We start from the raw sequence: 26,281 nt of genomic DNA on the forward strand, positions 1-26,281 counted from the left end.
ACTGCTTTGCACACACTTGGCGTTCTCTCAACCAGCTTCATGAGTGAAAGGCCTTGTTAAAAATGTATTTGTGGAATTTCTTTCCTTCTTAATGTGTTTGAGCCAGTCAGTTGTGTTGTGACAAGGTAGGGGCGGTATACAGAGGATGGCTTTATTTGTTTTTTTAGTCTCTCTATTTTGGCACTGATGCACTTGTACTGTCTCCGTCTGCCAGACGATAGCCAATTGTATGTGGGTGGGTGACTTGGGTGGTTTGGGTGACTGAGATCCTTAAGGATTTTCTTGGCCTTTCTTTGACACTGAGTGGTGGAAATGTCCTGGAAGACAGGCAGCGTGCCCCTGATGATGTGTTGTGTTGACCGCACCACCCTCTGGAGAGCCATGCGGTTGAGGGTGGTGCAGTTGCCGTACCAGGGAGTGATGCAGCCCTACACAATGCTTACAATGGTGCATCTGTAGAAGTATGTGAGAGTCTTATGCCGAATTTCTTCAGCCGCCTGAGGTTGTAGAGGTGCTGTTGTGCCTTCTTCACCATGGTGTCGGTGTGGTGAGACCATATCAGGTCCTCAGTGATGTGCACGCTGAGGAACATGAAGCCTTTGACCATATCCACTGTGGCCCCATCGATGAGGATGGGGGCGTGCTACCTCTTCCGTCTCATGTAGTCCACAATCAGCTTCTTTGTTTTGTTGTCACGGTTGTCTTCGTCCTCTGATGATATAACGAAATCATCGTTGGAAAATGTGGACCAATACTCAGCAGGTACGTGTATGCTCATCTTGAGAATTTATTTACTTCCAAAAATGAACGTACAAAAATCACAAAACAAAAGAACGAACGAACAACTACAAACAGTCTGGCTAGCATAGGCTCAACACAGAACAATCACCCACAAATCACAAACACAAACACACCCTAATATATGGGACTCTCAATCAAAGGCAGATAGACAACACCTGCCTTCAACTGAGAGTCCCAACCCCAATTAACCAAACATAGACATACACTCACTAGACTCCACATAGAACTACCTAGACATAAACCAAAACCCGGAAATACTAAACCAAACACCCTTTTAACAAACACACCACCCCGAACCACATAAAACAAATACCCTCTGCCACGCCCTGACCAAACTACAAAACAATTAACTTTATATACTGGCCAGGACGTTACAGTACCCCCCCCCCCCTTAAAGGTGCTACCCCGGAAGCACCTTAACAAAAAAAAATAACCCCAAACAATACCCAAAAGAAAAATTCCCCCTTACTAAAGGGAGGGAAGGGAGGGTGGCTGCCGTCAACGACGGCACTGTGCTACACCCCCCCTCCCCAACCCACCTATTTTTTGGAGGTGGCTCCGGCTCAGGCCGTTCCAGGCTGTCTGGGCAGTCTGGCAGCTCGGGACAGTCTGGGCAGTCTGGCAGCTCGGGACAGTCTGGGCAGTCTGGCAGCTCGGGACAGTCTGGGCAGTCTGGCAGCTCGGGACAGTCTGGGCAGTCTGGCAGCTCGGGACAGTCTGGGCAGTCTGGGCAGTCTGGCAGCTCGGGACAGTCTGGGCAGTCTGGGCAGTGTGGCAACTCGGGACAGTCTGGGCAGTGTGGCAACTCGGGACAGTCTGGGCAGTGTGGCAACTCGGGACAGTCTGGGCAGTCTGGCAACTCGGGACAGTCTGGGCAGTCTGGCAACTCGGGACAGTCTGGGCAGTCTGGCAACTCGGGACAGTCTGGGCAGTCTGGCAACTCGGGACAGTCTGGGCAGTCTGGCAACTCGGGACAGTCTGGCAACTCGGGACCGTCTGGGCAGTCTGGCCACTCCGGCAGTTCAGGGCAGTCTGGCCACTCCGGCAGTTCAGGGCAGTCTGGCCACTCCGGCAGTTCAGGGCAGTCTGGCCACTCCGGCAGTTCAGGGCAGTCTGGCCACTCCGGCAGTTCAGCGCAGTCTGGCCACTCCGGCAGGTCAGCGCAGTCTGGCCACTCCGGCAGTTCAGCGCAGTCTGGCCACTCCGGCAGTTCAGCGCAGTCTGGCCACTCCGGCAGTTCAGCGCAGTCTGGCCACTCCGGCAGTTCAGCGCAGTCTGGCCACTCCGGCAGTTCAGCGCAGTCTGGCCACTCCGGCAGTTCAGCGCAGTCTGGCCACTCCGGCAGTTCAGCGCAGTCTGACCTCTCTGGCGACTGTTGACTGGCGGGCAGCTCTGGCGACTGTTGACTGGCGGGCAGCTCTGACGACTGTTGACTGGCGGGCAGCTCTGACGACTGTTGACTGGCGGGCAGCTCTGACGACTGTTGACTGGCGGGCAGCTCTGATGACGACTGTTGACTGGCGGGCAGCTCTGACGACTGTTGACTGGCGGGCAGCTCTGATGACGACTGTTGACTGGCGGGCAGCTCTGATGACGACTGTTGACTGGCGGGCAGCTCTGATGACGACTGTTGACTGGCGGGCAGCTCTGATGACGACTGTTGACTGGCGGGCAGCTCTGATGACGACTGTTGACTGGCGGGCAGCTCTGATGACGACTGTTGACTGGCGGGCAGCTCTGATGACGACTGTTGACTGGCGGGCAGCTCTGATGATGACTGTTGACTGGCGAGGCTGGGTTGACGCACTTGTAGCCTGGTGCGTGGTGCTGGTACTGGGCTTACCAGTTTATGTACACGCACCTCCAGGCTAGTGCGGGGAGCGGGAACAGGACGAGTCGGACTGGGTTGACGCACTTCCGGGTCCGCACGAGAGACAGGAGCTGGAAACCCAGGGCTATGGAGGCGCACAGTCGGTCTCGATCTTACCTCCTGCACAACCCGTCTTGGCTGGATGGAACTAGTAGCCCTGTACGAGCGGGGTGCTCGTACAGGGCAGACTGGGCTGTGCAGGGGCCTGATGGTAGCCGTGCGTAGAGCGGGAGTTGGGTAGCCTGGTCCTCGGAGGCGTACCGGCGACCAGATGCGCTGCGGAGGCATCCTCCTACCAGGCTGGATGCCCGCTCTAGCACGGCACCTGCGAGGGGCTGGAATAACGCGCACCGGACTGTGCGTGCGTATGGGTGAGATAGTGCGCTCCTCAGCGAAACATAGCGCTCTCCACCCCATACGCTCCTCCATATAACCACGGGTAGCTGGCTTCCGGCTCTTCTTTCGCCTAGCCAAACTACCCGTGTGCCCCCCCAACATTTTTTCTTGGGGGTGCCTCTCGTGCATCTCCTTCAGCGCGTCCACTCTGGCCTCGTACCACCGCCTCTCTGCCTTGGCTGCCTCAATTTCCCACTGCGGGCGGCGATAATCCCCAGCCTGATGCCAGGGTCCGGCCCCGTCCAGAACTTCCTCCCAAGTCCACTTCCCTAATATATGGGACTCTCAATCAAAGGCAGATAGACAACACCTGCCTTCAACTGAGAGTCCCAACCCCAATTAACCAAACATAGACATACACTCACTAGACTCCACATAGAACTACCTAGACATAAACCAAAACCCGGAAATACTAAACCAAACACCCTTTTAACAAACACACCACCCCGAACCACATAAAACAAATACCCTCTGCCACGCCCTGACCAAACTACAAAACAATTAACTTTATATACTGGCCAGGACGTGACATTTGTTGACATTGAGGGAGAAGTTATTTTCCTGGCACCACTCCGCCAGGGCTCTCACCTCCTCCCTGTAGGCTGTCTGGTTGTTGTTGGTAATCAGGCCTACCACTGTCGTGACATCAGAAAACTTGATGATTGAGTTGGAGTCGTGCATGGCCACACATTCATGGGGGAACAGGGAGTACAGGAGGGGGCTTAGCACACACCCCTGGGGTGCCCCAGTGTTGTTTCCAACCCTCACCACCTGGGGTCGGTTCGTCAGGAAATCTAGGACACAGTTGCACAGGGCTTTGTATCCGTCTCAGAATGGAGAATAACAATGTAGTATTTCTCTCGCAAGTGGGGCAAGAGATGTGTTCGTGGAATTTTGGGAGAATTTTCCTTAAATGTCCTTTGTTAAAGTCCCCGACTACAACGAATGCGGCCTCGCGATATACTTTTTCTAATTTGCATTTGGGATCACATGCGAATTGTAAAGCAGGCATCTTAACAGATGGTTTTGACACCTTGCTTATGTCTTGCTCACACATTCAGCCTCTGAGTCAGTCCCAGTGATAATGGCACATCACACCAAATGCATTGTGAGGAGGCTGGATGTGTGTGTGTGTGTGTGTGTGTGTGTGTGTGTGTGTGTGTGTGTGTGTGTGTGTGTGTGTGTGTTTATACATGCCTGTGTGCATGCATGCATGTGTGTACTTAGTATGGTTGTAGGGGGAGGAACAACACAGTGGCATAATGATATAAGAGCACAAGCCCCACTCCATTCTGTACATTGCGTGTTCTCGTAACCCAGCGTTAACCTTGTCGATTTATGGCAGTTTATCCTCTCCACGGGAATGCTGCTTAATGGTGCAATGAGCGCTACCCCCCCCCCCCCCCCCCCCCCCCCCCTCTTCCCTCTCCTCAGCCCCAGGCAGCTGATGTTGTGGAATGGAGTGTTTCTGTGGTATCCCGAGCCCAGAGGGGCGATGATCAGGAAGTGTCTTAGCCCAGGCACAGGCAACAGTACATTAATATCACTACACTATGGCACTGTGAGAGTGAGAGTGAGAGTGAGAGTGAGAGTGAGAGTGAGAGTGAGAGTGAGAGTGTGAGAGTGTGAGAGTGTGAGAGAGTGAGAGTGTGAGAGTGTGAGAGAGTGAGAGAGTGAGTGAGTGAGTGAGTGAGTGAGTGAGTGAGTGAGTGAGTGAGTGAGTGAGTGAGTGTGTGAGTGTGAGTGTGAGAATTCGCTGCATGCTATTGAGGAAAATAATCGCCTTTTCAAATCCACGTGTGTTTGACAGCAGCTGATGATCATCTGATAATGAGGAGATGCGGCGACACGCTGTACCAAAATTAACGATTGGAGGCACCCTATTTCCTATGTAGTGCACTACTTTTGACCAGATCCGTATGGGCCCTGATTAAAAGTAGTGTGCACTATATAAGGAAAAGGTTGCCATTTGGGACGCAGGCCCAGTCAGGCTAGATGCTGCTGTTCTAGTGAGCGGGGGTGGTTCCCAGCATTAATAATGTGGCAATCTTCATTTCATGCCGGTTGATTTTAATATGCACTCTGTCTCTCAATCTCGCTCTCTCTCTCTCTGTCTGTCTCTCCCTCTCTCCTGGCAACCTAATGACTGCCGGCTAACTAGAACCATCTCTAATCACCTCTGCAGTGTCATGTTTTACTTTATGTCCCCCATAATCCTCCTTGGAACAGCGGTCACATCCCGACCGCATGATGTACAGAGGACTTTATCTCCCTTGAACTGATGGCAGCTTTGTCTGAATGTAGTGTGATCTTGCTTTGGATAAAAGCCTCTGGTAAATGGCATAAAGTAAGTAGCCTTGTTCAAGTCAAAATAGTGCAGGAGCCCATCTGGCCTGTTTCTGTAGCATGAGGCAGATAAATGTACATCCCCTGGACAGGATGCTTGCCTATTGCAGGGCCTTACCCACAATCCATCTCCTTAATGCTGAGTACTAAACATTCAGTAAATCATTCTCTTTCTCTACCCCTCTGTCGCTCATTGTGTTTCTCTCTGTATATTTCTCTCTCTGTTTCTTGCTGACTGCTGCTCTGATCCTAGGCTGCTTCCAAAATGGCACCCTATTCCCTATGTAGTGCACCACTTTTGACTAGAGCTGTATGGGCCCTGATTAAAAGTAGTGTGCACTATATAAGGAAACGGTTGCCATTTGGGACGCAGGCCCAGTCAGGCTAGATGCTGCTGTTCTAGTGAGCGGGGGTGGTTCCCAGCATTAATAATGTGGCAATCTTCATTTCATGCCGGTTGATTTTAATATGCGCTCTCTCTCTCTGTCTCTCTCTCTATCTCTCCCTTTGTCTCTCTCTCTCTATCTCTCTCTGTCTGTCTCTCCCTCTCTCCTGGCAACCTAATGACTGCCGGCTAACTAGAACCATCTCTAATCACCTCTGCAGTGTCATGTTTTACTTTATGTCCCCCATAATCCTCCTTGGAACAGCGGTCACATCCCGACCGCATGATGTACAGAGGACTTTATCTCCCTTGAACTGATGGCAGCTTTGTCTGAATGTAGTGTGATCTTGCTTTGGATAAAAGCCTCTGGTAAATGGCATAAAGTAAGTAGCCTTGTTCAAGTCAAAATAGTGCAGGAGCCCATCTGGCCTGTTTCTGTAGCATGAGGCAGATAAATGTACATCCCCTGGACAGGATGCTTGCCTATTGCAGGGCCTTACCCACAATCCATCTCCTTAATGCTGAGTGCCAAGCAGAGAGGAATCAAGTCCCATTTCTAGAGTCTTTGATAGGACTCGACCAGGGAATAAAACCCCAAACCTTCCAATTGCAGGACGGACACTCTAACTACAAGGCCACAGAGTTGGTGGTAAATGGCATGTGTAGCTTTATTGGTAACATGTAATCGGGTTAGGGCCCCAATTAGTCGACTGGTCGATTGTTTGGTCGTTGGCTGTTGGTCGACGGAGGTTGTTTTAGTCAAGCAGTAGCAAATATATATATTTGCGGCCATCTCAGTGAACTGAATTGCAGAGGCCGAGACTAAAAGCCAATTTTTGCTTGATTCGAAAAGGTGGTCGGAGGCTCCATATGGAGGGTGTGACATAATTGTGGAGCCTCCAGAGGCATACAGAGGCCAAATCGAGTTCCGTACGACATTGTTATGCGCCTCCCAAATTTTGTAACAATGCCTAGGGCTCTGTATAGCTCCGCATTGACGTGATTGGTTGACGGTAGCTTGGGGGGGTACACCCTGTATAAATACAAACTCACTTCCTTGACAACAGATCTGCACTGCTCCGCAAAGCGCAAGAAGTATGAATGCCCTGATTTCGGTTGAGGCCACATCACCGTAAATGCTGCATGGCCAATGCAAACATCGGATTGACCATGCACCCAGATGCACAATGCACTTCTCACTCCAGAATGTGCTCTCTTCTGCCAATTTGTGCACATTCATTGTTTCATAACGTCTTCGTGTGAAATGTTTGCATTTAATTGTTAGTGTCGATCAATTCCCCGTAACATTTATCACCAGTAGTACATTTACCGTTAATTCCTATGATTTCTAATCTACAATGTTTGTTACTTTGGTTATGGTCACTTATTTTAATGCATTCTATATTATTCCAGCCTTCCTGTTCTCAATGTCGGAGTGGACACATTGTTTGCAGAGTTCACAACCTATGCTATACTTGGGAAAAACATGGAAGTAGGCCTATACATGATTTGTAAAGGCACACACCTGTTTATATAAGGTCCCACAGTTGACAGTGCATGTCAGAGCAAAAACCAAACCATCAGGTCGAAGGAATTGTTCGTAGAGCTCCGAGACAGGATTGTGTCAAGGCACAGATCTGGGGAATTGTACCAAAAAAATTCTGCAGCATTGAAGGTCCTCAAGAACACAGTGGCCTCCATCATTCATAAATGGAAGAAATTTGGAATCACCAAGACTCTTCCTAGAGCTGGCCGCCCGGCCAAACTGAGCAATCGGGGGAGAAGGGCCTTGGTCAGGGAGGTGGCCAAGAAACCGATGGTCGCTCAGATTGAGCTCCAGAGTTCCTCTGTGGAGATGGGACAACCTTCCAGAAGGACAACCATCTCTGCAGCACTCCACCAATCAGGCCTTTATGGTAGAGTGGCCAGACGGAAGCCGCTCCTCAGTAAAAGGCACATGACAGCCCGTTTGGAGTTTGCCAAAAGGCACCTAAAGACTCTCAGACCATGAGAAACAAGATTCTCTAGTCTGATGAAACCAAGGTTGAACTCTTTGGCCTGAATGCCAAGCATCACGTCTGGAGGAAACATGGCACCATCCCGACGGTGAAGCATGGTGGTGGCAGCATCATGCTGTGGGGAGACTTGTCAGGATCGAGAGAAAGATGAACAGACCAAAGTACAGAGATCCTTGATGAAAACCTGCTCCAGAGCGCTCAGGACCTCAGACTGGGGCAAAGGTTCACCTTCCAACAGGATAACGACAATAAGCACATAGTTGATTTTATTAAAACAAAAGGAAAGTGAGGGTTTGTCTATATATGGAAAAACAAATGTTTACAAATTTCGAGCAATCGATTGGTCGAAACAACAGACGACTTTCAGTCGACCAAGATTGTTTGGGTTAGAGGACAGCCCGGGTTAATGCAGTGTGATTGTCTTTGTATGGGCATGGTTATGTAACAGTCAATGAACATATAGTCATATAGTGTGTATAAGCTGGATATAAAAGCCTAAATGTTGTTGTTCATTAGTTTACTCCAATTAGGGGAGCGGTGGTAGGGTCAGCGAAAAATAATAAAGGAAAATATATGATAAGATATATTTATATGATAATACTTGATAATATAAGATATGTATGTATATATATACACACAGTACCAGTCAAAAGTTTGGACACACCTACTCATTCAAGGGTTTTTCTTTATTTGTACTATTTTCTACATTGTAGAATAGCAGTGAAGACATCAAAACTATGAAATAACACATATTGAATCATGTAGTAAAGAAACAAGTGTTAAACAAATCAAAATATATTTTATATTTAATATTCTTCAAAGTAGCCATCCTTTACCTTGATGACAGCTTTGCACACTCTTGGCATTTTATCAACCAGCTTCATGAGGTAGTGACCTGGAATGCATTTCAATTAACAGGTGTGCCTTGTTAAAAATGAAGACTGCCACAGGAATACAAGACCTGGTGTTACCTCTTCTGCAGAGGATAAGTTACTTAGAGTTACCAGCCTCAGAAATTGCAGCCCAAATAAATGCTTCACAGAGTTCATGTAACAGACACATCTCAACATCAACTGTTCAGAGGAGACTGCGTAAATCAGGCCTTCATGGTTGAATTGCTGCAAAGAAACCACTACTAAAGGACACCAATAATTTATTTAGAATTCAAGGCACACTTAACCAGCATGGCTACCACAGCATTCTGCAGTGATAGGCCATCCCATCTGGTTTGCGCTTAGTGGGACTATCATTTGTTTTTCAACAGGACAATGGCCCAAAATACATCTCCAGGCTGTGTAAGGGCCATTTCACCAAGAAGGAGAGTGATGGAGCGCTGCATCAGATGACCTGGCCTCCACAATCACCCGACCTCAACCCAATTGAGATGGCGGGCCGACTCATCCCAAACCAAGGGAAGAAAAAGCAGCCAACAAGTGCTCAGCATATGTGGGAACTCCTTCAAGACTGTTGGAATAATATTCCAGGCGAATAAAGAAAAACCCTGGAATGAGTAGGTGTGTCCAAACTTTTGACTGATACTGTATATTTACCCCAAAAATATATGGGGGGGTTGGAAATGATGCAGACAATTACATTGATGGAAGTTACAATCTGTCTGCAATATTAAAACTGATCTACCCACAACAAAAAAGTAAATGTACATGTGGTCATTGTGCCCCCTTTAAGGTTTAATGTGTATTTTTGTTTGGTTACAGTAGTCTTTGTGGTCCTAGCTTCACGGACACGGTAGTCCTTGTGGTCCTAGTTTCATGGCCACAGTATTCTCTATGGTCCTAATTTCATGGTCACAGTCATGGTTGTGGTCCTAGTTTTATGGTCACAGTAGTGGTTGTGGTCCTAATTTCACTGTCACTGTAGTCCTTGTGGTTCTAGTTTCATGGTCACAGTAGTCTTTGTTGTCTCTCGCCTCATTAGAGGCATCTGAGTCACTGTAGTCTGGGCGCACCTTGACCCCATCGCAATGGTATCCTGTACTGTCACAACCATCACAGAGAGGAGGGGCAAACGGTTGGTGCAGAGTGAGAGGGGCCACATTGAGACTGATATGATGTGTGTTGTTTCTGTTGTCAGTGAATCATCCCTTTTTGGTTGTGGCTAATTGGAGCGGCAGTAAAACACGATGGGAGTAGAGGAGACTGTGTGTGTGTGTGTGTGACTGTGTGTGTGTGACTGTGTGCGTGGGACTGTGTGTGTCTTCTATCGAGACAGACGGTTCCACATTCCAGAGGCCTTCGTTAGCTCTGTGTGCAGGGAGACAAAGAGGAAGAGAGAAAGACAGAGGGAGAGGCAAGGATAGGGAGTGTGTAGAGGAGTTAAATATGGGTGTTAGAGAGATATACAGAGAGATAGACAGAAGAGAGATTGACAGAGAGATGTAGTTCCTTCCTGTTTTACACTAATAACATTCCAGAGTTCATCTCATGAACAAAACCAAGTTGATTACCAGGAGAGTAGTGCACTTCACATCATCTACAACCGTAAAGGAAATGGCTTTCCTTTTCTGAATCCTCTCAGTGTCCATTCTCCTTTTGTTTCCCCCGGTGTTCACCACAGTTTGTACCTCGTTCTCCCTGTGTCTGCACTCTCAAAAGAGCTCCAGAATTGATTCTAAGTGCCTAGGCTGGTCCTAGTGTCTTAATCTTTTACCAAGTGTCTAGCACGCTGACCTTTTTTCAGATCAGTGTGTATGCGCGCGGGCGTGTGAGCGGATGCACTGTAAGCCGAGCGTAGGAGTGGATCATCACTATGTAATGGCATGATGTGTGACACCAAATAACTGTGCTATTATTTTTTACATTTCAAACAATGACTTTGATGTTCTGGTAGCAGTTTTCTTGACAGTGATCCATGTCAATGCAGAATGTACATATTATCCTATATGGATAAGGGGTTAATCAAAGCGTGTTCTTGTTAGTATGCCAATTGCTGTAGCTGACAGGGGAAGTTATTACGGTTAATTATGATCAGGATAACTATGATTAATATTCTAACAATCTCTCGTGGACAGACTACCTGAAATACATGGTACTGTAACATCTGTCAAAAGACTGTGGGATGCAACGACTAGCGAGAAACATTTGTCGTCATTGTCTATTTTAACGAATCAGGATTTAGTAGGCATGCGCACCTTTCGAAAATCAGAAGGGGGGGGACACTTGGCCATAGACTTGCCAGAAACTTGCGGAGGGAGGGGGTGGAGCTGCCGTACAGCTTCTGCTCCTCGTTCCAGTATATTTTCTCATACATTTCCCCCTAAATCCTAATTGAATATCTGAAGCAATTATGCACTATTTTAGTTTTGGGTTTCCAGATTAATATAATAACAATATATTCCATTTAGCATATGCTTTTATCCAAAATACATATGTGCATATATTTTTGTATGGGTGGCCCCAGCAGGAGTTCTGGCATTGCCATAATCCTGGCATTGCAAGCCATACGATGCCTTACCAACTGAGCCACCCAGGACCACTGCTTGCTTGTGTATCTTGCATATTTCTGACGCACACGTTGGTATGTACATTCTGACAGTTTAAATTACCTTGCTCAAGGCACAAGGCTACATCAGCCTGTCTCGCTAACCTGTAGCTAGCATTAGTCACCCTAATGGCCTTGACCACATCATGCCCAGAATCTCTAATCTCCTCTCTCTCTCTCTCTCTCTCTTTCTGTCTCAGCATTTAGAGTGGTTTCATCTCACTGCATGGCTCATCTCTCTGTCACCTGGAGCAGAGGAAGCTCATTATGGTTGCCTTATCCATATGAATCACACACACACACACCACCACCACCACCACCCTCATCTACCCACCACACACACACGCCTCCAGCTGGAATGCAGATGTGATGCAGCCATGGCTCCTGTGTGTAGTAGTACTGCGTTGTGCCACACCCCCTGCCAGGTCAGAGTGATGGTGTCCCGCCCTGGAAGACCAGAGCATCTTTCTCTCATCTGTGTGTGTGTGTGTGTGTGTGTGTGTGTTGTGTTTGTGTGTTTCTCTCTCTCTCATCATTATGCTTCTACAGCACTTTTCCTACTCCAGGAATGCAACCCTGTGGAATTTTAAAAGCCAAGGATGGGTTTGGAGGGGTTCGGTCGGGTTGGGGGTTGAATATATTTCCGTATAAACTGTCAGACTATCTGCTTGAGAGCCTTACCCATTATTGTTGAGTCTTTTCTGGAATTCAGAACTTTTCTCTCCCCCATCTCTTTCTCTCTCTATTTATACAGTCACACCAGAAATGATTGTCACCCTTGGTAACGATGAGCAAAAAGACTGTATAAAATAAATAACACAAATACCCAGCTACTGTATATTGTATGCTCTGAATTATATTATTTTCTACTAATACAATTACTCAGATAAAAATGTTATTTTTTTATCTAAAAAGATAAGTGTCAAAATGCACTGCTAATGAATCTTATAAATAATATCAAACAAAACGTGATCTCGTTAACATTCTACTTTTTAAAATGATTCTCAGGTTAAGGAGCAGTATTTTGGCCTTTAATGGCTTCCTGTCTTACTGGGGGTATAGAAATTAGGTAACATGCATGTAAAATCCATTTGTCACGGGGAAAGGAAAAAACTCACAAATGAAAATAGACAAATGGTTGTTGACTTTCATAAAACAGGCAATGGGTACAAAAAAACTACTGAAAAACCAAATATACCACTTACCACTATTAGCGCCGCAATTAAGAAGTTTAAAAGTGACTGGAACAGTGGTAATCTTGCCTGGTAGAGTGTATCTTTACCCAAGTCTATCTTGTCCCCACGCAGTGAGGAAGATGGTTGGGTAAGCAAAAAAAAGTCCAAGGGCCACAGTTGGAGAATGACAGAACTTTGTCGTTTCTTAGGGTCACCAAGTCTCCAAATCTTCAATTAGATGCCACCTCCATGCCAATAGGCTATTTGGAAGGGTTGCCATAAAAAGCCTTTGTTGAGAGCAACCAACAAAATGTAAACGCCTGGATTTTGTAAACGGCATTGGCATTTGGATTGGAACCGGGTGCTATGGTCAGATGAGACAAATTAGAGCTCTTTGGCCCCACACACCAGTGGTGGGTTTGACGTCGAAAGAAGGATGCATATGCAGAAAATAAACTCATACCTACTGCAAAATATAATAATAATAACAATGAGCATAATAATGAATTTAATATACAGGTAACATCAGATCAGATAGTTTTTTCGTCTTGCTGAAGGGAGATGGACCTGGATTAGCAAAGGGTGCATGTGGGGCAGGAGGGTAGGATGAGGTCAGACAGATACTTTGGTCCAGAGTTGTGGATACCTTGGTAGATGTGAACCAGGATTTTAACTCAATGTGTGAGCATATGGGGAGCCAGTGGAGGTTGAACCGCACTGGAGTGATGTGCTCACGGGGGGAGGTGTGGATGAGGACACGTACAGCACAGTTCTGGATATAAGGCGCCAGCGAGGAAGGCAGACGTTTTACGTGTCCCCAACCGATTGTTTTTTTGTTTGTTTATTTGCATTGTTTGTATTTTTTTATTTTTTACTTATTTTGTACATAATGTTACCGCTACCGTCTCTTATGACCGAAAATAACTTCTGGACATCAGGACTGCAATTACTCACCACGGACTAGCAGAATCCTTTTTTTCCTTTCAGGACACTGACGAGCCCGACGCGAAGGATATACTGCTTTCTCGGGATCAGGCCCAGATCTCTGCGATTTGCGTGAAGAGGAGGCAGAGAAAAAGGGGCCAAAGGGCGGGCTGCCTTCTGAGAATTCGTAGGCAATCGAATAAACCCCCACTTCCGTCCATTCTGCTAGCAAACGTGCAATCTTTGGAGAATGAAATCGACAAGCTATGCGGAAGATTAAACTACCAACGGGACATTAAAAACTGTAACATCTTATGCTTCACGAAGTCGTGGCTAAACGACGACACTATCAATATACAGCTGGCTGGTTACATGCTATACCGGCAGGATAGAACAGTGGTGTCTGGTAAGACAAGGGGACTATGTATTTTTGTAAATTACAAGGAAGTCTCAAGCTATCTACCTAGAGAGTTTTCATCTGTATTTTTTGTAGCTGTTCACATAACACCACACTCAAAGCCTGGCACTAAGACAGCATTGATTGAGCTGTATTTCGCCATAAGCAAACAAGAAAACGCTCACCCAGAGGCGGCGCTCCTAGTAGCCAGGGACTTTAATTCAGGGAAACTTAAATCCGTTTTAGCAATTTTCTATCAGTATGTTAAATGTGCAACCAGAGGAAAAAGAACTCTGGACTTCCTGTACTCCACACACAGAGATGCATACAAAGCTCTCCCTTGCCCTCCTGATTCCTGCTTACAAGCAAAAATTAAAGCAGGAAGCAACAGTGACTAGATCAATAAAAAAGTGGTCAGATGAAGCAGATGCTAAGCCAAAGGACTGTTTTGCTAGCACAGACTGGAATATGTTCCGGGATTCATCCGATGGCATTGAGGAGTACGCCACATCAGTCATTGGCTTCATCGATAAGTGCATTGATGATGTCCTCCCCAAAGTGACCGTACGTACATACCCCAACCAGAATCCATGGACTACCGGCAGCATCCGCACTGAGCTAAAGGCTAGAGCTGCCGCTTTCAAGGAGCGGGACTCTAACCCGGAAGCTTATAAAAAATCCCGCAATGCTGTCCGCCAAACCATCAAACAGGCAAGCGTCAATATAGGACTAAGATCGAATCGTCCTACACCGGCTCTGACACTCGTCGGATGAGGCAGGGCTTGCAAACCATTACAGACTACAAAGGGAAGCACAGCCGAGAGCTTCCCAGTGACACGAGCCTACCAGACGAGCTAAACTACTTATATGCTCGCTTCAAGGTAAATAACACTGAAACATGCATGAGAGCACCAGCTGTTCCGGAAGACTGTGTGATCACGCTCTTCGCATGCCGATGTGAGTAATACCTTTAAAAAGGTCAACATTCACAAGGCCACAGGTCCAGATGGATTACCAGGACGTGCACTGCGAGCATGCGCTGACCAACTGGCAAGTGTCTTCACTGACATTTTCAACCTCTCCCTGTCTGAGTCTGTAATACCAACATGTTTTAAGCAGACCATCATAGTGCCTGTGCCCAAGAACACTAATGTAACCTGCCTAAATGACTACCAACCCGTAGCACTCAAGTCTGTAGTCATGAAGTGCTTTGAAAGGCTGGTCATGGCTCACATCAACACCATTATCCCAGAAACCCTAGACCCACTGCAATTTGCATACCCATGCAATGGCACTGCAATGGCATTGGCAGTGGCAGTGTTAGTGGAGACATATAGCTGACTTTCGTCAGCATAAAAGTGAAAGCCCAGTCCGTGTTTCCTCAAGATGTTTCCCAATGGCAGCATGTAGATACAAATAGTAGTGGCCCTAGGACCGTGCCTTGAGGGACTCCTGGTGGACCACCACTGTGTCTGACCTACTAGGTCCGGGGGCTACATACTGGGAGCGATCAGTGAGATAGGACCTGAACCAGTCCAGGACAGTGTCTGACAGGCCCAGGAGCTTCTACATACAGTCCAGCAGAATGGCATGGATGACCGTGTCAAATGCTGCACTGAGGTCCAGCAGTATGAGGATGCTGGCAGTTCCAGAGTTTGCATTCATGAGGAGGTCATTGGTGACCCTTACCCGGGCAGTCTCTGTGCTGTGTCTAGTTCTGAAAGCCGACTGGAAGGGCTCGAGTAGGTTGGCCAGATAGTGTTGGAGTTTTCTAGATACAGGACATTCGAGGAGCTTACTCAGGAAGGGCAGGTTGGAGATAGGCCTGTAGTTCTGGAGGTTGTCAGGGTCAGATCAAGGCTTTTTGAGTACTGGTGTGATTGCAGCGAGTTTGACCTGAGGGGGGACACATCCATTGGTGAAGGACTTGTTGATGATTTCTGTGAAGAAAGGCTCCAGAGCAGGTAAGCAGGTCTTGACAAGGGAGGTTGGGATAGGGTTAAATGAACAAGTGATGGGCTTCATTGTCTTAACCAGCTTGGTTACATCAGCTGCAGTGGCTGTGGTGAAGGTGGCGAACCTTGACTCAGGGAGTGGAGGACTGGGCATATCAACTACAGGGGCTGAAGAGGTCAAAAGGGTGTTATTGATGTTTTCAATTTTGCTTTGGAAGAAGCAAAGGTATTGATTGCACCGTTCTGGGGAGGCTGAGGTAGCAGAATTGTTCACAGATTGGATGAGCACTGCCGTTGCTGATCAGTTGGGAGTTACAGGTTGTCCGATCTGCATTTAAGTCCTGTTTATAGTCTTTGACTTTCTGATGATGCTCATACATCTTCACATTTACAGTTAGCCCAGTTTTCTAGACGATGTGCAGTTGCTTTGGGAGAGCATAGGTCCTCAGTGTACCAGGGAGAAGATTTGGAGAAAGACACCAGACGGGTTTTTAAAGGAGCAACTTCATCCAGTATGGAGCATTAAGTATTAAGCCACAGCATCACCAACTGGCAGGTTGGAGATAGATTCAGGAAGCTGGGCTGTGTTTATAGTCTTGTGCCGAGTGGGTAGAGGAATATCTAGGTTGAAGGTGATGAGTTTGTGGTCAGACAGCCCTGACACATTCCATCCAGTTTTGCCAGATCCACGCCTGAGGTACAGACCAGGTCCAGTGCATGGCCTTTGTTGTGGGTGGAAAAGTCCACATGCTGTTGGAGTCCAAAGTTGTCCAGGATATCAGCCAGGCCAGTAGAGAGACTGCAGTCAGGGGAGTCGACATGTACTGCATGCTGAAATCACCAAGCGCCAGCATAGCAGGGCACAAGGGGCTCAGGAGTGTTAGTAGCTCAGATAGTTCAGAAATAAAGTCAGAGTTGAGCTTTGGAGGGCGATAAACCATATAAATCAATATGCTAGTGGATCTTTGATGTTATGGGGCTGTTTTCTTCCACTTGTTCTGAGGCCCTTGTTAAGGTCAACAGCATCGTGAACTCTACCAAGTACCAGAACATTTTAGCCAAAAACCTGGTTGCCTCCGCCAGGAGGCTGAAACTTGGACGCAAGGGGATTTTCCAGCAAGATAATGACCCCAAGAACACATCAAAATCCACAAATAAATGGTTAATTAACCACAAAATCAACATTTTGCAGTGGTCATCTCAGTCTCCGGAAAACCTGTGGTTTGAATTGAAGAGGGCAGTCCATAAGCGCAGACCGAATGATATCAAGTTTCTACTATAAAATAAGATCATTTCCCAAAAATGTTGAGCTCAGTATTTGTATTTATTTTACAAAGTATTTTTTGCTCATCTTTATCAAGACTGCCAATCATTTCAGATGTGACTGTATATACAGTATCTGCCTCTTTGTACATGCACAAAGTACGATACAAATCAATTTATGTGAGAGGAGTCATTATAGTATCAGCCATGAAGCACCACAGGTTCATTTTAATATGTTAACCATTCCACTACTGAATCCGGGTTTTGTGTACAGTGTTATGACACTAATGACAACATCACCCTACACTGTGTTCTACAACATGCGTTTACCCTTCTACATGGCCTTTTATCCACTGTGAGTGTTCTTGTTGTGAGCATGCAGTTTAGGGCGATGTATTACCTGGCTGCGCCTTAGAGAGAGATAGTTATACCTGGTCTCACCTCAACAGAGGAGACTTCCAACAACAGCTCTGTGTGTGAACAGAAACACAGTAGCAAATTAAAAAGTCACTACAGAACCTTGTATCTCCCTAAAGATGCTTGGTTTTGCTTTGATAGGTAACTACAAGTGACCTGTTAAAATTTGAACAATCTTTTCTATTTCATCCGCTTGGCGAGGCAGTGCCGAAAAATTGCCCATTGACTTTGGAGTAAAGTGGTGACTGGAGGCATTATCAATTTCAGACTTCATTGTTTCAAAATATTCAGAACCTCACTTAAACTCAGTCTAGTTGGATGAAAAAGCAGGGAAAGAAAGCTTTCTACCTCCACAGCTGACATGGCGTTGGCAAAGCTGCCGTAACAGTGTGTCTTTTTACTTCATTTTCACTTTCCTACATCTACAGTCCCCAGAGAGGCTGGGGGAGAAAATGAGACAGTGAAAGACGGAGAGATGGAGAGACAAAGCTAAGCTAGAGAGATAATGACAGAGTGAGAGAGAAGTTAAAGCGATAGAGAGACAAAGGGATTGATGGATGCTAAAGCAAGGCGACACACAGAGGCTGATGCCGGCCATTCATCCTGTGTGTGAGCTGAGACAGTGACAGCTGAGGGAAACGGTAGGACAGTGTGTGTGTGTGTGTGTGTGTGTGTGTGTGTGTGTGTGTGTGTGTGTGTGTGTGTGTGTGTGTGTGTGTGTGTGTGTGTGTGTGTGTGTGTGTGTGTACATGCCTGTGTGCACTTAGTATGGATGTAGGGGGAGGAACAACACAGTGGCATAATGAAATAAGAGCACAAGCCCCACTCCATTCTGTACATTGCGTGTTCTCATAACCCAGCGTTAACCTTGTTGATTTATGGCTGTTTATCCTCTCCACGGGAATGCTGCTTAATGTGTGTGTGTTGGTGTGTGTGTGTGTGTTACTGCGCCTCTATTGATCATTAGCATTCATGAATGTGTTCTGATCAGGTTACGAACAAGGTCCCTATGGGTTAATGACTGAGCTGTTAATTATTGCTGTTAAGACAGCCTCTTACTCTGTCAACTTCCCTTAATTGGCCAGTACAAGCTGTTGGTCAATATGTGTTATTGTATGTTTTATCTAATCAATGGAGTCCTCACCCTATGGCCAACTATGGAGAGTAGGATTGATTCAGGATATTTTAGGAGGTTAGAGAGGGCACCTGAACTGGTGTGATTGATAGTAATGCCTTTATAAACGAATCTCAGGCCAATGTCAATGCTGCAGGTTACCCACTGCAATACTGATATTCTCTGCCTATGCACAATCTGAGGCTGTCTCAAATGGCAGCCTATTCCCGATATAGTGTACTACTTTAGGGATTACTTTTTATATAGGGAATGGGGTGTCATTTGGGATGTGCACAGAGAATTATGATGCAGTTATTTGATGGGTAACTATTTATATTAAGGTCCCTTTTATAAACACTATTGTCCTTAAATTGCCTTTTTTGTCAGCATGCTCGGCTAGCTGATGCTAAAACAGCCCATTGGATTCTATGAAAATGCGACGCCTATCACTGAGGCGAGTTGCTGCCGGAAGTGTTGGAATCCAATGGGCTACTTTAGCATTAGCTGACCTAGCATGCTGATGAAAAAGGCAGTTTCATTAAAACAGTATTCATAAATGCGTACATTACTATTTAGAGATTGATTATTGACATTTACAAAGGTAGGATCAATGATTAATACATGGTAAGTAAACTCTTTACAAACGGTTTATAATGGTTCACTAAGGGATGTTAATATAAAAAGTTACCATTTCATGGAGAGCTCATGGGTAGGTAAAATTCCAGGTTCTTGCAGACACATAAATGTAAGTCAACATGAAATAAAATACATGTGTAACACTACAGCATGCCTAGTTAGATTAGAGTCAAATAATCTACTGTAGCATATTGTACCAGTACACACCTGTGAGTTCAGTGATGCTAGAAAGATTAGTGCCTTACTAGATTGTGTATGGGGCTGAATTAAACAGCTGCTTTCTCAGGCAGACAGACAGAGGAGACAGACAGACAGACGAGATAGGCATGCATACATTTGACATTTTAGTCATTTAGCAGACGCTCTTATCCAGAGCGATTTACAATTAGTGCATTCATCTTAAAATAGGCGCGACATCACAATCGTGTCAAGTACATTTTCCCCCAAGAAAGTATTTATCCGCAAAGTCAGTGCTAGTGGTGGGGTATGTTATTGGTATTTATTAGGATCCCAATTAGCCACTGCAAAAGCATCAACTACTCTTCCTGGGGTCCACAGGAAACATGAGAGTATGTGGTGAAGACACAGATCTTCTCCACGGCACCTGTTTAGGAGCGACCTGTCAGGTAGGATGCAATCCAGGAGTGTGCAGAGCCTGAGACGCCCAACCCCCAGAGGGTGGAGAGGAGGATCTGACGTTTCACGGTGTCGACGGCTCCAGATCAATCTAAGAGGATGAGAACAGAGGAGAGACAGTCTACTTTGGCAGAGGGGAGAGCCTCTGTGACACAGAGGAGAGAAAATCATTCTGAGAGATATAATGAGAGAGTTGGTTAGAGACAACACACTCGAGTGTTTTGGAAAGAAAAGAAAGACGTTTTTGATGTCAGAGGGGTCGATTGATATTTATTTGGTGGAGGGGAGCAACTCTGGCCATCTTGCAGTCAGAGGGTCAGGGAAGACAGTGGTCAAGGATGAGTTGATGAGGGATATGAGGAATGGGAGAAGGTCTCCAGAGATGGTCTGGAGAAGGGAGGAGGGCATGGGGTCAAGTGAGCAGTTAGTCGCAAGATTTCATCTGGAGAGAGAAGGGAGAAAGAGGTCAAGGCAGTTCTGTGTGAGTGGGACCAGTGGATTCTGTTGTCTGAGTGAATGACAAGCAGATGTCGTCAACCTTTTTTTCAAATTGGTTGACAAAGAGGGAGGGGGAGGGGAGGGAGGGGGTGGAGGATTAAGCAGAGAAGAAAAAGTAGAGAGGAGTTTCCCAGGGTTGGAAGCAGAAGCTTAAAATTTAGCATGATAGAAAGCAGCTTAGCAGTGGATACAGAGGAAGAGAAGGTAGAGAGGAGGGAGTGGAAGGATGATAGGTCCTCCAGAAGTTTCGGTTTCCTCATTTCATCTCAGCTGCCCGTAGCCCTGTTATGTTAACATGCAGAGAGTCACTCAGCCACAGAGTGGGAAGCGAAGGTCGGGCCGGAAAGGGAACAATGAGAGGAAAGGGAACAATGAGAGTCAAAGGATACAGAAAGGGAGGAGAGTAGGGTCAGGAGACAGGAGGGAGAAGGATTTAGCAGAAGGAAGAGAGGATAGGACCGAAGAGGACAGAGTAGCGGGAGAGAGAGAGCAAAGATTCTGGCAGCACATACCAATCTGGGTAGGGGCTGAGTGGGGAGGGTTTGAGGAGAGATGGAGAGAAAAGGAAACAAAGTATTGATCAGAGGCATGGAGGGGGTTGCAGTGAGATTAGTAGAACAGCCTCTGGTGAAGATGAGGTTAAGCGTATTGCCTGCCTTGTGAGTGGGAGGTGACTGGGAAAGAAGGAGGTCAAAAGAGGACAGGAGTGGAAAGAAAGTGATGGAAAGAAATTAATTGAAGTCATGCGTTGGGAGGTTAAAGTCGCCCAGTATGAGTGGTGAGCCATTATCAGGAAATGAGCTCATCAAGGTGTCAAGCTCATTGAGGAACTCTCCAAGGGCACCTGGTGGACGATAGATGACAGCAATGTTAAGCTTGAGTGGACAACTGACAGTGACTGCATGGAATTAATATGAGGAGATGGACAGGCGAGAGAGGAGGCAAAGAGGGGCGGCAGGTAGGTTAGTGGTTAGAGCTTTGGACTAGTAACCGAAAGGTTGCAAGATCGAATCCCTGAGCTCACAAGGTAAAAGTCTGTTGTTCTGCCCCTGAACAAGGAAGTTAACCCACTGTTCCTAGGCTGTCATTGATAATAAAAATGTAAATAATAATAAGAGAACATCTCCAAACACACCTCCCAGCACTGATTGGTGATTGCCTGGCAGAGGTGAAGAAAACACCCCCTACAATACAACACTCCAACAAATTAGCAAGACTCTTATCAAGAGCTATAACACAAATTATCCTGAAACTAATCCAAGTCCACAATGACAGTCACAAGTATAGTAAATCTGTCAAGCAGATATTGTACATTGACCAACTGCAAACATTTGAAGACACCTGATAAACCTTGCTTTTACTTATGTGGCTTTGTTTCTCTTTCTCTCTCTGAATGTGCGTGTGTGCATGTGTACGTGTGTGTGTGTGTGTGTGTGTGTGTGTGTGTGTGTGTGCAGGCCAATGATGCCTCGGGGAACACCTGGAACTGGCTCTACTTCATCCCCCTCATCATCATCGGATCGTTCTTCATGCTCAACTTGGTCCTGGGTGTCTTATCAGGGTAGGTCTGACCCAAGACACACACACATACAAACAAGCACACACTCACACTCTCACTCAATTGCACACTCACTCACACCCAAGACATACTGTATTCCTACGGTTGTAGACATAGGGTCTATAGGGAGGCATGGACTTCACTTAACATACTACAAACCAACTAGAGCCACGTTCCCCTATACTGAACCACTCTATTGACAGGGTAAGTAGTGGGGGAGGTGTTTGTGGGGATAAAATGTGTGTGTACGTGTGTGTGCTTGTGCTCATGTACGGTGCATATGGAAAGTATTCAGACCCCTTGACTTTTTCCACAATTTGTTACGTTACAGCCTTATTCTAAAATGTATTACATTGTTTTTCTCCCCTCATCAATCTACAGACAATAACCAATTATGACAAAGCAAACACAGATTTTTAGAATTTCTTTGAAAATATATCTGAAATATACATTTACATAAGTATTCAGACCCTTTACTCAGTACTTTGTTGAAGCACCTTTGGCAGCGATTACAGCCTCGAGTCTTCTTGGGTATGACGCTACAAGCTTGGCACATCTGTATTTGGGGAGTTTCTCCCATTCTTCTCTGCAGATCCTCTCAAGCTCTGTTAGGTTGGATGGGGAGCGACGCTGCACAGCTATTTTCAGGTCTCTCCAGAGATGTTCAATCGGGTTCAAGTCCAGGCTCTGGCTGGGCCACTCAAGGACATTCAGAGACTTGTCCCTAAGCCACTCCTGCGTTATCTTGGCTGTGTGCTTAGGGCCTGAGTGCTCTGGAGCAGGTTTTCATCAAGGATCTCTCTGTGCTTTGCTCCGTTTATCTTTACCTCGATCCTGACTAGTCTCCCAGTCTCTGCCACTGACAAGCATCCCCTCAGCATGATGCTGTCACCACCATGCTTCACTGTAGGGATGGTGCCAGGTTTCCTCCAGACGGAACGCTTGGCATTCAGGCCAAAGAGTTCAGTCTTGGTTTCATCAGACCAGAGAATCTTGTTTCTCATGGTCTGAGATTCCTTTAGGTGCCTTTTGGCAAACTCAAAGCGGGCTGTCATGTGCCTTTTACTGAGGAGTGGCTTCCATCTGGCCACTCTACCATATACAGGCCTGATTGGTGGAGTGCTGCAGAGATGGTTGTCCTTCTTGAAGGTTCTCCCATCTCCACAGAGGAACTCTGGAGCTCTGTCAGAGTGACCATCAGGTTCCATTTTAGAATGATGGAGGCCACTGTGTTCTTGGGGACCTTCAATGCTGCAGAAATGTTTGGTACCCTTACCCAGATCTGTGACTCCAAACAATCCTGTCTCGGAGCTCTACGGACAATTCCTTCGACCTCATGGCTTGGTTTTTGCTCTGACATGCATTGTCAACTGTGGGACCATATATAGACAGGTGTGTGCCTTTCCAAATCATGTCCAATCAATTTAATTTACCATAGGTGGACTCCAATCAAGTTGTAGAAACATCTCAAGGATGATCAATCGAAACAGGATGCACCTGAGCTCAATTTCGAGTCTCATAGCAAAAGGTTCTGAATACTTGTGTAAATAAGGTATCTTTTTTTTATTCTTCATAAATTTGACAACAAATGGGGTGGTGTACCTAATAACCTGGCAAGTAAGTGTGTATGTATATACAGGTACATATATATATATATATATATATATATATATATATATATATATATATACACACTTACTGGCCAGTTTATTAGGTACACCACCCCATTCACGAAAATGGAACACTCCTACAGACAGTGAGTCACATGGCCATGGCTTGCTATATAAAGCAGGCAGACAGGCATCGAGGCATTAAGTTACTGATCGATTGAATGTTAGAATAGGCAAAACAAGTGACCTAAACGACTTTGAGCGTGGTATGTTCATGGGTGCCAGGCATGCCAGATCCAGTATCTCAGAAACCAGCCAGTTCACCCGTGATACACGTCAGTATTCGACGTCCATCCATGTCTGAGGATGTCAGGAGATTACGTAGAAACCGGCAACTAGGGGCAACAGCGAGCGCGTTACCTTCAAGTAGATTTTGGTTTTGCTAGGGCGTTGTGGACGGGAATGGTGGATTGGCGTAAGCATGTTCGAATCCAGCGACAGAAAGATGTATTTGAGATTTTTGTTTTAAGCCTATCCCAAACCTTAACCCTTACCTTAACCATTCAGAGTTAATCCCTAAACTTACATCTAGATGTTCCGCTAGCGGAACGCCTCGCCAATATCCAATGGTAGAGCGTGGCGCGAATTACAAACTCCTAAAAAATCCCCAAACTTCAATTTTTCAAACATATGACTATTTTACACCATTTTAAAGACAAGACTCTCCTTTATCTAACCACATTGTCCGATTTCAAAAAAGCTTTACAACGAAAGCAAAACATTAGATTATGTCAGGAGAGTATCCAGCCAGAAATAATCACACACCCATTTTTCAAGCTAGCCTATAATGTCACAAAAACCAAAACCACAGCTAAATGCAGCACTAACCTTTGATGATCTTCATCAGATGACACTCCTAGGACATTATGTTATACAATACATGCATGTTTTGTTCAATCAAGTTCATATTTATATCAAAAACCAGCTTTTTACATTAGCATGTGACGTTCAGAGCTAGCATACCCACCGAAAACTTCCGGTGAATTTACTAAATTACTCACGATAAACGTTCACAAAAAACCTAAATTATTTTAAGAATTATAGATACAGAACTCCTTTATGCAATCGCGGTGTCCGATTTTAAAATAGCTTTTCGGTGAAAGCACATTTTGCAATATTCTGAGTAGATAGCCCGGCCATCATGGCTAGCTATTTTGACACCCACCAAGTTTGGCACTCACCAAACTCAGATTTACTATAAGAAAAATTGGATTACCTTTGCTGTTCTTCGTCAGAATGCACTCCCAGGACTTCTACTTCAACACCCAATGTTGTTTTGGTTCCAAATAATCCATAGTTATATCCAAATAGCTGCGTTTGTTCTTGCGTTCAAGACACTATCCGAAGGGTGACGCACTGGCGCATATCGTGACAAAAAGATTCAAAATATTCCATTACCGTACTTCGAAGCATGTCAAACGCTGTTTAAAATCAATTTTTATGCGATTTTTCTTGTAAAATAGCGATAATATTCCGACCGGGAGACCTTGTTTTCGTTCAAACACTGAAAATAGAAAATTATGTCTTCACTTGCACGCGCGCGCCCGTGTCATTGTTCTCAGAGCGACCACTTTCCAAAACCCCTACTGTTTTTCGCCCAGGGACTGCAGAGTCATCATTCCCCGTTCTGGCGCCTTCTGAGAGCCTATGGGAGCCTTAGAAAATGTCACGTTACAGCACAGATCCTCTACTTTCCATAAAGAGGCTATAGAAGGACAATAAATGGTCAGAGAGGGCACTTCCTGTATGGAATCTTCTCAGGTTTTGGCCTGCCATATGAGTTCTGTTATACTCACAGACACCATTCAAACAGTTTTAGAAACTTTAGGGTGGTTTCTATCCAAATAAAATAATTATATGCATATTCTAGTTTCTGGGCAGGAGTAATAACCAGATTAAATCGGGTACGTTTTTTATCCGGCCGTGAAATTACTGCCCCCTATCCTAAACAGGTTAAACACACATTTGACGTTTGGAACAACTTTGAAATTTGACGTTTAAGAAACAGATGAATGTCTAATGCTGAAGTAAGTCTGAGAGCTAGTAGTAGAAACGGCCGCCCTCCTGGGCTTTTCATGCAGTGTCTAGGGTTTACCGAGAATGGTGCCACAAACAAAAAACATCTAGTCAGAGGCAGTCCTGTGGGGGAAAACAGCTCGTTGATGAGAGAGGTTGAAGGAAAATGGAAATAATCATGCCAGCTATCATGAGGGCCACAAACAGACAAATAATGGCGCAGTACAACAGTGATGTGCAGAACAGCATCTCGGAATGCACAACGCGTTGATCCTTGTCACAGATGGGCTACTTCAGCAGACGACCACACCACTCCTATGAGCAAAAAACAAGAATAAGTGGCTCCAGTGGGCCCCCGATCACAAACACTGGACAATTGAGGAGTGGAAAAACATCGCTAGGAACATGACAATGACAGCGAGTTCAGTTTACTTGAGTGGCCTGGTCAGTCCCCAGACATCAGCCTAATAGAGCATCTTTGGGATGAGATGGAGGGGGCTGTTCGCAGCATTGCGTCAGCTGTGGAATGTTTCCGACAACTTGTAGAATGCCCCGAAGAAGTCAGGTTGTTCTGGAGTCAAATGGATGTCGGACCTGGTACTAGATGGGTGTGCCTAACAAACTGGCCAGTGAGTGTATATACAGTGCATTCGGAAAGTATTCAGACCCCTTGACTTTTTCCACATTTTGTTATGTTAAAGCCTTATT

At 45.9% G+C, this 26,281-nt stretch overlaps 1 protein-coding gene across 1 annotated transcript in view; it reads left to right on the forward strand.

Annotated features, from left to right (window-relative positions):
- The window catches only part of cacna1bb (calcium voltage-gated channel subunit alpha1 Bb), a 222,509-nt gene that overhangs the window by 89,459 nt on the left and 106,769 nt on the right, over positions 1-26,281 (forward strand). Inside the window, exon 8 of the mRNA XM_082958138.1 lies at positions 21,787-21,890. Within this exon, the coding sequence (XP_082814264.1) occupies positions 21,787-21,890 (104 nt within the window). The remainder of the gene's footprint in view (positions 1-21,786; positions 21,891-26,281) is intronic.

Source organism: Salmo salar, chromosome 11, assembly GCF_965601325.2.
Source record: "Salmo salar chromosome 11, fSalSal1, whole genome shotgun sequence".
Classification (NCBI taxonomy): Eukaryota; Metazoa; Chordata; class Actinopteri; order Salmoniformes; family Salmonidae; genus Salmo; species Salmo salar.